Genomic DNA, 13,193 nt, shown 5'->3' with positions numbered 1-13,193 from the left:
TCCCTCAGTTTCATAAAAAAATGTCGTTTAAGATTTTTCATATGAATTAAAAAAATTGTCAAATTTTCTGTTTTATTCATATTTAATATAATTTTTATTTAGTTTTATTAATTAATTAATTAAAATAAGGATAAACGTTATTTTTTTATTAAATTTGTGCATTAAAAACGTAAAACATCGTTTATAATAAAATAAAATTTAAGAGGTAAAACGAGGAATAATGTATTCCCAACACTACTTAAAAAATTATCATTCACAAAAAATATTCTTTTTCTCACTCTTTTTTTTTGTAAAAAATAAAATTATTTTTGCTATTTTATTCTTTTATATTTTTTTCTATTCATTCATTTTGTTTCCAGAATGGTCACCACGTCTCGAACCCACACTTAATATTAAGTATAGGGAATAAAATTCTTTTAATTTTTATAAGTTTTATATATATGTTTGGAATCTCGGAGTTAAAGCTGTAGTATATCTTAATCTTTAAGGATTCATCGGTTAATCATATATTATGATACTCATAACGGAGAGAATCAAACAAATACTATAATCGAAAATAATAATAAATGACGAAAGATTAAGGTTTAAATACGTGATTAATGAACCTAATAACAGGTAGTAGCCTCGTAGGTCCCCGTGAGACAATAACATGTCTTCCATATTTTTTCTAAAGACTTCAAATAAAACGTATAAATTTATATATTTAGTTATGAATAAATTTTCTTTCGACAAATAATAATTTAATAGATAATCTACCATATGAATTTAAAATATCAATGAACCTCGCGTTAATTTTATATTTTTTTTGTCAACTGAAATATCATTACACTAAATACAAAATATTGAACATATTATTTATTTGAAATGTAGCAAAAGGAGCATTTTCAATTTATTTCTATATTTGACAACAAATATTATTATAAAAGATATTATCCTCCAATTAACATATATTTTTTTATTAAATATATAGTGGTATATTTTTCTCTATATTAAAAAGTAAAAAAATAATACCCTTTCTATATTAAAAGAAGATAACATTTCTCTACTTTATAAACAAATATTAAACAAAAAATTCTATTAAAAAAAACAGAAAATACACATTAGAAATGGTCTAAGCAGACCAGCAAGAATTAAATAGACAATTATTATTTTGTGTAGAGTAAAATAAACAATTTATTCTGACATAAACATTACTACGTTAATTAATCAAAAAGAGCATAAATCCTTATAAATATAACTTTAAATTCCCTTCCTCCTCCGATCGAATCAGAAAGCTTCCCCCTCTCTCTCTCTCTCTCTCTCTCTCTCTCTCTCTCTCTCTCTCTCTCTCTCTCTCTCGCGCTTTTTCATATCAAAATCGGCTTCGATTTTTTTTCTTCTCGGTGCCGAGAATTTGCGAAACTTTTCAAATTCGATAACTTCGTCGGCTTTGATGGGTCGTCGTCCGATTTGAATATTCTCTCCTCCGCCCGCCCCCACGAGAGTTGAATATCCGTTTTAGGGGGATTCACGGGGTCTTAGGGTTCTTACAAAGATGAGCGTTGCGAAATCTCAGGTATGGCAGCCATGCAAGAAGAAGCGATCCTGAAAAGATCTTTAAACATCGAATCTAGAAGATAGAAAGAGAGATGGCTTCTCGATCAACACCTTCGCGATCAACTCCTTCTGGGTCTTCTTCAGGGACGCGAGTGGGTAAGTACGAGCTTGGTAAAACTCTGGGTGAAGGAACCTTCGCTAAGGTCAAGTTCGCTAGGAATGTTGAGAACGGAGAGAGTGTCGCCATTAAAGTCATTGATAAAGAGAAAGTCTTGAAAACCAAAATGATCGCTCAGGTTTTAGACCAATCCCTCTCCTCTCTTCCTTTTTAGGATCTTACCCAACATGTTTTGACTTGGGGGGGTTTTGTCTGTTTCTGTTCAGATCAAGCGTGAGATTTCGACAATGAAACTCATCAAGCATCCTAATGTCATCCGTATGTATGAGGTTTTGATCTCTAACTCTCTTCTTCCTTTTTTATCGGTTGCTTACATGTTATAGAATCGAAAAAGCTTAGTTTGAAGTTAGGGAACATAATAATAAGTGGTCCCTCCCTCCCTGGCCTATCTCGGTATTATAATAAATAGTGTTATTTTATTGCAGGTGATGGCTAGCAAAACTAAGATCTACTTTGTTTTGGAATTCGTTACTGGTGGAGAGCTTTTCGATAAAATTGTAAGCTCTCTCTCTCTCTTTCCATTGAAGATGCTATTTGTGAATGACATCACGAGTTAACAAGTGGGCTTGATTTGTCATGTGTAATAGTCAAGCAGTGGGAGGTTGAAGGAAGATGAGGCCAGGAAGTACTTCCAGCAGCTTATTAATGCTGTTGACTATTGCCATAGCAGAGGAGTTTATCACAGAGACCTTAAGGTTACCCAATCTTTATCCTTTTGTGCTCTTGTGATTTGTATCAAGAGTTATATGCTTTCAATTTTTTATAAACCAAGTTGCGATTATCTGGTTGCAGCCAGAGAATTTGCTCTTGGATGCAAACGGTACTCTGAAAGTCTCTGATTTTGGATTGAGTGCTCTACCTCAGCAAGTCCGGGTGAGCTTCTATCATGTTATTTTGATGTTAAATGTCAGAACGTGATAATACAGCTACTATGGTGTCCATGAGTTATCAAGGCTGATTTTTGTGACCTTTCTTCTTCTTTAGGAGGATGGTTTACTTCACACAACATGTGGAACACCCAATTATGTTGCTCCCGAGGTAAATTGACACTCTCAAGTGTCTTGAAGCTTGACGTCTTATTCTTTCTTGGTCTCTTTAGCCATCTATTTTTTGTCTCTATATAGGTAATCAACAACAAAGGTTACGATGGAGCTAAGGCTGATTTGTGGTCTTGTGGTGTGATTCTCTTTGTCTTAATGGCTGGCTATTTGCCTTTTGAAGATTCCAACTTAACGTCTTTATATAAAAAGGTGCTATGCTTTGCTTTGCTTTACTTTTTTTCCTTCTCTGATGCATATTCATTTCGCATTATATTGTAAAAAGGTTTCAAGTAAGAGTAAAGCTATAAGAGTCTTATGTCTTTATGATTACAGATATTCAAAGCCGAATTTACCTGCCCTCCCTGGTTCTCTGCAAGTGCCAAGAAGCTAATCAAAAGGATTCTGGATCCCAATCCAGCTACGGTATATTTTTCTGACTCTTCTTGTTGTTGAGGAGGTTTCCTTTGTTCTATGCCGTTAGAAGAAGCAAAAGCTTTAAGTAGATCTGAAGTCTTTACACTGATTTTATCTGTATATTGGACAGAGGATTACATTTGCCGAAGTCATTGAAAATGAGTGGTTCAAAAAAGGGTACAAAGCACCCAAATTTGAAAACGCAAACGTCAGCCTTGATGATGTTGATGCTATTTTTGATGATTTAGGGGTAAGGCTTATCTGAGTTATCTACATTTTTATGAACTTTGGGTGATTGCTTAGCTTGTTGTCTTTGTTGGATATCAGGAGTCTAAGAACCTTGTTGTGGAGAGGCGAGGAGAAGGACCTAAAACACCAGTAACTATGAATGCTTTTGAGCTCATCTCAACATCACAGGGTCTCAATCTCGGTTCGCTTTTCGAAAAGCAAACGGTACAGATTTCTAATAAGTAAAGCCTTTTGTTTTTCTTGTGGAGATTGTCATTCCTAGTTTAGTGATAAAGCATATCATTTGGATTCAGGGGCTTGTTAAACGGAAAACTCAGTTTACTTCCAAATGTCCGGCTAATGACATAGTCACCAAAATTGAGGCAGCAGCAGCACCTATGGGCTTTGATGTCAAGAAAAATAACTACAAGGTTGGGTTCCAGTTAAATATTCATCATCCACGTGCTGTGGAAATTGTATTTATTCATTAGATACCCGTGATTACACCCTTAATACTATTTCTTGACTCATCTAGATGAAACTTCTAGGAGAAAAGTCAGGCCGCAAGGGCCAGTTAGCAGTCACAACTGAGGTTAGTTTTCTTAGTGACCAGTGATTGATCACCCTCTACTAGATCACCCTTTCGTATGATGTATCTCGGTGTTGGACCCTAATCTCAAGCTTATTCAGGTTTTTCAAGTTGCTCCATCGCTTTATATGGTTGAAATGCGAAAATCAGGGGGTGACACCTTGGAGTTCCACAAGGTATGCATATGCAAGGCTTGAGTTGCATCTTAATGTCGTGGGTTTGGTTCTGAAGAAGTTGATAATCTTATGCCTTTTGCTTTTCTTTGTCTTGTTTTAGTTTTACAAGAACCTGACCATGGGTCTCAAGGACATTGTTTGGAAGACAATCGATGAAGAGAAAGAGGAACGAACCGAAGGTAAGCAAGCATCTTCATTGGCATAATCTATTAAAGAAGCCAAGAAAGTAGATGAAACAACAACACAAATCCTGTTTTTGTTTCAGGTGGTACTAATGGTGCAGTGGCTGCTTCTTGATACCAGACAATTGTGAAACAGTTTGCGTTTGTTTTTGATATAGATTTTATTCGTTATAAATGGCTATGGTACTTGGGGTTTGCGAGTGGTTTTGAAGTTATATAAAGTAAGTGTGAAAAAGTGGGAACTATATAAATTTTTTTTTTGGGGGGGGGGGGGGGGGGGGGGGGGGGGGGAGGATTTTGATTAAATTATGTCTTTGTTTGATTCCATGGTATGGTGTGAATATCATATGCGTGTATCCTAGCTTGAAAGCGAAAGCTCTTTCTACATATTTGGGGATGTTTTAAGAATCGGTTTTTGTGCCATTTCTACGAGTTTTTTACTTGCCAGTGAGTTTCGATGGGTCAGTATAAGTAAAAACAACAAGAAAAAAACGAATACTTTTTGTCTGAAATTGCCTACAAGCCCATCACTGTACAAGTAGATTGTCACATGTTGTTGGCCCACTATCTGTACGCTGTCGGCTCTCCTACATATAGAAGTCCAACATTCATAACAACATGACCAGTAACGTTTAAAACACAAAACAAAAAACATACTACTGGAAGAAATGTTTTCTTTTTAGAACTTACTAGAGTTAAATATTTTCATTTTATAAATATTTAATTTTGATATTATTATATAAATTTAAATATACAATTTATATCTTAGTGTTATGTATTTTATAACTCTTTTTTTTTTTTTGTCATCAAAATACAGACTCATACTGACTCTGTGAACCAAACTGGGTGATCTGCATCCATGTGAACGACGAAAGACGATTGATTTCGAGCACTGCGTGCTAGACTATCCGCCTTTGAATTTTATAACTCTTTAATTTTATTTTTTAGGTTTCTTATTACTTTATTAATATAGGGGTTTGTTTTATACATTTTATTTTTTTTATTACGTTTTCGAGTTTTCATAATTTGAAATAATCAAATAAAAAATATTCTTCAACATATGATTTTTGAAAATATATAGCTGTAGAAATAAATTTTTAACATATGTTAATAACTTCATTTGTATAAAAAAAATCTGACATGATTAACAAATTTGAACCCGTTTTAGTAGTAGATGATAATTTATTTAAATGAAAGCATTATATTACTTAATTACGAAATTAATTAATGCAATATTTAATAAAAATTTAGTAGGATTTTGTTAGATTTTTCTCAACAGATTTTGTTATAACTGAAGATAAAATTCAAATCTATAGTTAAAATTAATTTATTATTAATATTTCTATTAATTATTATGTCATATTATGTGATTAATGAAATGGTCTTAGTAGACTTTGAAATAGTAGATAAAAATGATACTTCTCTTTTAATAGAGAAGATGTATTTATTATTGGTAGATAGTATATATATATATATATATATATATATATATTCACTAAAATTTATATTATTAAAACATAATTTTTTTTGGTATTGTTTGGAAACATAGATAACATTATAAATGAGAATTGTTTGAAAACATAGATAACAATAAAAAATAATATAATGTCTTTTTAGTTATTCTATTAATATAATTGCATTAATTGTATTTTCATATTTCAGTCAATTTAACAATTTCATTAATTATTTACCTTAACAAGACATCACATCATTAATTATATAACTATACTAATAATAGTGAAAATCTTAATTTATCTATTAATCAACATTAACTTTGTGTCAATTATAAAATAAAAAATGTAAATAACTAGATTTTGCATATGGTTAAACGTTTGGTTTAGTTTGTTTTAATAATTTGTTTATTTATTTATTTTAGTTTCAATCGGTGGAAAATCACGTAGTCAAAAACATAATTCGAAGACATGTTTTTGTGAATAAAATAATAACTAAAATCAAAATAATAAAAATGTATTACATTTATTATCAATTAATTTTTTATTCCATATAATTATTTTACTAAATAAAAAAACTCTTTTTATTTCATTTAATTTAGCAAAACGCATAGATATAGTTCTTTTTATTAGTTTATAAAAGCAGTTAGACATGATAATTGGTTATCCATTTATGTACGGGTTATTTTTTCGGATATCGTTTTTTTTTTAAATTAGGTTCCGCTTGAATACTATAACTTTATGTGTGGGTTTTGAGTTGTGTCCTTCTGTGTCTGGATGAGTTTGGTTTTGATGTATATTAACCTAAAATATCTCAATAACAAATGTATCTAAAACGGATTCGGATATTTGTACCAAAAATAATCATATTAACTGATTCAGTCAAGATCTTTTGAATACAATTAGTTATATTATGACCCATCTAAAATATATAACACTAATTATAAAAAAAAATATTGATATATAAAAATGTAAGAACCAATATCCACGCGGATGCGCGGATCAATCTTTAGTTATTATTAAAACTAATGATTATGTCTAAAATAATGGTGAACATGATAGATAAGCAAAATCGCTTAATAAATCGTAGTATAGATAAATAGATTATTGACTAAGTAACACCATCTAATGAATCCATGCACACTTAGAAATATGCAGTCATGAGGAGTTCAATACAGGCGCAAATGTTGGTTTGTGTAGGCCTGAAAGGTGGTTTCCGCCATAACATGGAGTCATAAAATGCAACATGAATGTGAACTGGAGGAATCAACATTTGAATAATGGTGCAGCATGGGTAAGGAGAGATCATTGCGGGAAAGTAAATCACCATGCTATAGACGCTGTTACTCGATCGCCCAATCGAATGGTGGCTGTATATGGGTGTTGTAGAGTTTAAGAGATCTACGGGTCCAAGATGTGATAATTGCTTCGGACTGCCATGAGATAGTAGAAGCTGTAGCGAAGCTAGACCTATGGCCAAGGTATAGAGCTTTGTTGGAACAAATCTTTGCACTTAAAGGTAGCTTCACAAGCATATCCTTTGAAGTGGAGAAACTTACAAGAGATATTGCCAAAAGTGTGTTGCGAGATGGGCGTTTCAATTCCTACTTGTCACTTGGAAGCCCTTCTTAGTTACATGATGTGATTCAAAGAGAAACATCCAGAAACGATGTTTGATTCTTATTTAGAATGTTGTCGTTTTTCTCTTTATTATCCACAGTTTTCTAAGGTTCTTGGTTTGTACTTGAAGTTTATGTCCTCCCCATGACTTAATCAGTTCATACGTTCAAAAAAATGATTTCAAGATTAACCATATTGAACTTACGAGATCTATACCAAAACACTTGCGAGGAAGAGTTATAACAAAAACCTAGTTAATGTGTAATAGTATAAGCTCTCTACTGGAGTCACTAGACACTAGAAAATCTGGCAATAGGCTGGGAGAGCGATCAAAGATTAGATGGTAACCTAACTAATGTTTTTGTACAAAATTACTGTAAATTCTATCGTTACACCCTTATCCAATATCAAACAAACAAGAAACAGGAGGAATTTTGTGGATACTGAAACAAAAAATTTAGATATATTCGACATAAGAGTAGTTTACCTGATTTATGCGTTTTTAGTTTTAATCTAATAGGTGTTGCTTACTCTGTATCTACTATCAAGAAACAAAAATATCTTCATTTGTTTTTTTTTTCCTTTTCTTAGCCAGGTTCCATCCGTTTTCATGCATTTATTTGTTCTTTAATATAGTTTCCTAACATTTTGTTATATATAAGAGCATTGACAATGGTAGACACAAATGCACCACATGGGAATGTTCATATGACTATTAGAATCATTGCAGAAAACAAACCCTCCTTTTCCTTTTCCTTTTTTCTTATTCTTCATTACACTATAAATGATTATGAACATATCCGGTTTACTAAACACCAGGAAATGATTTGCAAATTCCGGTTTAGCTTGAGAGTCCTTCATTTGTTAAGTACACACTCCATGCTTCCTATAATTTTCAAAATGCCAGCTAATAGTTAGTAACCAGAACATGAACCGAAGCTTACAGGTTGAATCAAACTCGGTTTAAGTACCTGAAGAATGGAGAATACTCTGCTGGCGACAGACTTCTGAAGCGGTGAAGTTCCTCCTCTCTGTTGAAGTTTATCTGGATGTAAACAAAGGCGAGCCTTTTGGTAAGCTTTCTTCACTTGTGATCCATCTCGTAGATTTGCCAGAGGTATGGCCTGCCAATTGCTATTTGACCATAGAACCTGAACAAAAATCACGGTTTGGTCCGAATCAGTATCCGGTTTACTTGGTCTGAGACAAAGTAACCAATTTGAAAAACTCTTACATGATGTAAAGTTGAGAGGAGGAGTCTAATGTTGGTTTCTTTTCCGGTTAACCAGATTCTTATCTCTTCATCTTTCATCTCCATCTCCATCTGCAATTCATTTGACCGTCACGTCAGATTCTTTTTTCACTATGAAATGACTTTTACCGGGATTTTTTTTAATTACAGTACTAACCTCTTCTTCTGATTTGGCTTCTTCTTCTTCTTCTTCGCTCCTTCTTGAATCTATTAAGTCTTCTTGTGCTTGTTTTGTTTCTGGACGTTGAGATCTCTCTCTGGCCCAAGCTATTGCTTCATCCATGTCATTCGAATCAGAGTTTCCTCCTCCGCTTCCTCCGTCTCTGTAGCGATCAAAACGGTCTGAGTTTATTTCGATTACGTAAGAGCTCATCTCATCCTCATCGTCTTCTTGTTCTACTTTACAGTCTTGGGTGGTTCTCTGCTTGGCCTCTGTTTCATATTCATCTTCGCGGATGAAAGAAGAAACAGGGGAAGATGCTGGAGAGCTTGGTCCGAAATCATCCATTCTCCTGAAGGATTGTGGATCCAAGGTCATGGTCTCCGGCGAGGATCTCCGAGAGCTGCCGAAGTGTGGTTTTCTGTAGCAAAAATCGAATTTTCCCGGTGTGAGATCTTGGCCGGACAATGATGTCGGAAACACCGGGAAACTCTGTTTCTTCGATTCCCGCTTATGACTTCTTGACGGGACGTTTAACGGTCTACAAAAAAAAAAACAGAGCATGTCGAAATTACGGAATTGACCTCGAAAGTTGACTCCTGCATTAACGGATATTGAGGGTATAATAGTAACTCCGCACTCACCTGAGTGTAGAAGTAAAAGAAGATATTCCGGCGTCATCATCTGAAGTCCCCGCCGGTGGTGGCGAGGAATTCGACCTCGATTTCGTTATCGGACTCTGCTTCTTGGTTCCCTCCTTCTCCGTCCCACTGCGACCTCCGAACACGCCGTCGTAAAATCCATCTCCGCCGGACGGAATTCTAAACGCCGGTAAGTTTCTTCCGTGAGATTTAGAAGAAGGAAGCGCGCCGCAGGAGAACATCCCACGTGGTCGGAAAATCTCGTCGTAGAAACAGTCGGAGCGGGAAAAGTCGCCGGAGAATTTCCTAGTGAGGACGCTACGCGGCGGTCCACCGAAAACATCGGAGAAGTCTTGGGCGTCGATTCGAACGTCCATGGATCTTCGAGCAATGGAGAAGAATGGATCAACGTTCAAACCCAACTTCATTCGCCACGACTCGTCCATTTCGCCGCTGAGATCTTCTTTTGCTTTCTCCGGTCACTTGAAATTGTTAAAGAAAAGTAGAGGGATGTGTTGTGGTTTGTGAATGTACACTTACGTACACATATAAATAGTACTCAACGAACAAAAATATTTATTAACTATTTATTCATGTGTGAATTTTATTCGTTTTCAACTCTTATTCTACTGTCTAAGGAAAAAATATTCTCTATTAAAAAAGAAGTATCATTTATTTAATTATTTACATTAATCTATTAAATATATAAAGATATTAATAATAAATCAATTTTAACTGTAAATTTAAATTTTATCTTTAGTTATAACAAAATATTGAGAAAAAATCTAACAAAATCTTTCTAAAAATTTAAAATATTTTATTTAAATTAATACCATTGATTAATTTCGTAATTAATAATATATACTATTATACATTAACTTAAATAAGACTTTATTATAAAACAAAATAAAATAAAAGTGTATGCTATTTTTCAAATTTTATAATTATATTCTATATCTTCTTTATTAAAAAAAATACCATAAAAAATCATACTAGGTCTATTTCATCAATTTCATCAATTACATCTATTTGATTATTTGAGTTAATATATTTAATATATATAACATTTCTAAAAAATCTTATAAATTATATAGATATTAGTAAATAAATTTTAACTGTAAATTTAAATTTTATTTCTATTTATAACAAAATATGTTGTAAAAAATCTAACAAAATCTTAATAAAATTTTAAAATATTTTTAAATTAATGCAACGATTGATTTCATAATTAATAATATAGTATTATTATATTCTATTTACTTATAAAATTCCACAATCTACTAAAATAAATAACATATAAATATAAATTATGCTAAGAAAATATCAGTTCTATAGTAACTAAATAAAATTTTAAAATGTGTTTTATTCAGTCTGTAAAAATTAGAAAAAAATGAAGAAGATTTTCAATTTGTTTATTTCATACTATGAATTTAGTTTACCAAACTCGAAAATATATTAATATATAATAACAATTAATAATAAAGTAAAATGTATAAAACAAATCATTATACATTAATAATATCGAATAAAAAATATAACTAATAACATTATAGATTTACACAATATATAACATTAAAATGTAAATTATATCTTTGAAAATTTTGCGATGGTATCTGTTATATATTTATAAAATGAAAATCTACCCGCACAGATGTGCATGTGAAAAATCTAGTAGTTATTAATTTACTATGATACTACTAGCTAACTTCAATTTGAGATAATTTTAACTTTACATCAAATTTGCTATCATTTTTCATATTTACTTTTAGTTGATTACCCTTTTTATAAATACTTTAACTTTATTATGAGAAAATAAAATTTACACTCATAAATTATTTTTAAATGTCTAAGAATTATTTACAGTAATTTATAAACCAGTTACGTCCTCTAAATAATAAACACTAAACAATAATTATTAAACCCTAAACTCAAGTGTTATCATATTTTTTATTGAGTACGTTTAAAAAATATATATTCAATTTAGTGTATTTTAAGCAGGTTTTATTAAATTTAATTATTTTTGGGAAAACCCGTGAATATATGAGGATAATATTCTATATTTTATGGTTGATCCAAAGAAAGTAATTTATATGTCTTATTCTATTTTATATATGTATCGTAGATATCATTGTGTTTTTTCGTTCTCATTCAATAATTTAATATATTTTTCTCTGTTCAACAATAACACTGCTTTCAATCATACATCATAAGTATTGCAACATTATGATTTGAGAAATTATTTAAAGCACTTTAAGTTAGTTATTACTTTTCAAAAATACAATTAATAAAAAATAGTTTAACATTTGAATTTAATATTTAGTATCGGTTTGTAAACTTCCATAAATGTTATAAATTATTCTAAATATTTATAAATGATTTAGAATAATTAATTTAATTTTATCACAAATTTAATATATTTATAAAAGTATTTACTTTTAAAAGTAAATTTCGAAAGTTGTATCAAACTTTTAATAAAACTGAAATTTCACTTTGATTTAAATGGTGCTTATAAATATATAAATGAATAATTTAATGCACATAATACAGTACTACGCAAAACAAACGGATATTATTTGAAGCTTTAAATGGAACATTTAAGAACTTCGGTCTATGGATCAGAATCATCTGAAATTACGAATTTTGTATTCCTTAATTGAAATTCTGTATCCATTAAATGAGAAATTTTTAAAATACCAGGTAACCTGACAAATGGCCAACTTTTGCTACACATTTGGAGGAGTTTCGACACAGTAAGATTTTCTTTCCTATTTTCAAGATTCGACATATACCAAAAGCAACTAATCTAATGGCGGACAAGCTTGCAAGAGGTGTCGGAGTTCTCATTCAGCTGTGTTTTAAGGTAATCTTCTCCAAAAGCAAAATTTCAAATTTAACTTCAAAACTTCAAATTTAACTTCAAAATTATTTGTAAATTATACTATGCTTCTTATATTTGTCATAATTAATATAAATCCATAAATATTTTATAGATAACTAGCACATATATAAAAATAGTATAATAATATTAATTAATAAAATCTTATGCTAAAATATAAAATTATAAATAGAAATACATAATTAAATATTAAATTACAAGCAAAATACCATATTATTACATAAAACTATTTTCTTAATGCTCCATTTTCGGTTACACGAAATTTGTTTGGACAATATTTTAAAAGTTCCAGAGAAATTTTACTAGACTATTACTGTTGTTGTAATATTTAAATTTGTGTAATAATGATGTCTTCATGTATCTTCTTAAATTTTTTCTGTTAATTTTTTTTTGTTATATTCTTGTTGTCTAATTCTACTTTAAAAATATTATAAATCTTATTAATTTTTTTTAAAAAAAAAATTATGTGTTAAATTTAAATCTATAAAAATAATTTTGAAATATTTAAAGTTTACAAAAGTTGTAAAGATTAAAACTATGAATCAGAAATACTTAAGAATCATAAATGTGAGATATAATTAATTATAAGGATCAAAATGCAAATAAAAAGATGAAACTTCAAATTTAGAGTTTTGAGTAGTGAAACTTCAAATATGAAGTTTCACTTCTTAAAACTCTAAATTTGAAGTTTTAAAATTCTTTTTTGGAGAGTAAAAAGCTCTATATTTCAAGTTATAAAGTTTATTTTGGAGATGCTCTCGTTAATTTGAAAACTTTAGGTTTTAGCCTAATTAATTAGTATACAAAAAACAAAAATTACTTTTACATCA

The 13,193-nt window shown here is 30.8% G+C and overlaps 2 protein-coding genes across 3 annotated transcripts; one reads left to right on the top strand and one right to left on the bottom strand.

Annotated features, from left to right (window-relative positions):
• Window positions 1-1,325: 1,325 nt before the first annotated feature.
• Window positions 1,326-4,794, top strand: LOC103840416 (CBL-interacting serine/threonine-protein kinase 23). The gene is made up of 16 exons (XM_018654091.2): window positions 1,326-1,832; window positions 1,921-1,983; window positions 2,140-2,211; window positions 2,302-2,409; window positions 2,507-2,587; window positions 2,699-2,752; window positions 2,839-2,964; window positions 3,088-3,177; window positions 3,299-3,418; window positions 3,496-3,621; window positions 3,711-3,827; window positions 3,932-3,988; window positions 4,087-4,161; window positions 4,262-4,340; window positions 4,427-4,568; window positions 4,678-4,794. Exons 1-15 carry the CDS (start codon window positions 1,629-1,631, stop codon window positions 4,456-4,458), a joined length of 1,404 nt encoding a protein of 467 aa, XP_018509607.1. The 5' UTR covers window positions 1,326-1,628; the 3' UTR covers window positions 4,459-4,568; window positions 4,678-4,794.
• Window positions 4,795-6,212: 1,418 nt separating this feature from the next.
• Window positions 6,213-10,279, bottom strand: LOC103840415 (J domain-containing protein required for chloroplast accumulation response 1-like). 2 transcript variants are annotated; one of them, XM_009116923.3, is made up of 5 exons: window positions 9,471-10,279; window positions 8,815-9,367; window positions 8,649-8,738; window positions 8,386-8,565; window positions 6,213-8,300 (listed from the first exon to the last, which is right to left on the bottom strand). In XM_009116923.3, the coding sequence occupies exons 1-5, from the start codon at window positions 9,911-9,913 to the stop codon at window positions 8,256-8,258; spliced, it is 1,311 nt and encodes a 436-aa protein (XP_009115171.2). In that variant the 5' UTR covers window positions 9,914-10,279; the 3' UTR covers window positions 6,213-8,255. The 2 variants fall into 2 exon arrangements, with proteins under 2 accessions (XP_009115171.2, XP_009115172.2); XM_009116924.3 differs by having other exon boundaries at window positions 8,824-9,367.
• Window positions 10,280-13,193: the final 2,914 nt, after the last annotated feature.

Source organism: Brassica rapa, chromosome A09 (genome assembly GCF_000309985.2).
Source record: "Brassica rapa cultivar Chiifu-401-42 chromosome A09, CAAS_Brap_v3.01, whole genome shotgun sequence".
Lineage (NCBI taxonomy): Eukaryota > Viridiplantae > Streptophyta > Magnoliopsida > Brassicales > Brassicaceae > Brassica > Brassica rapa.
The sequence above is the reverse complement of the archived record's forward strand: the minus strand, read 5'-3'. Positions and strand labels throughout refer to the sequence as shown.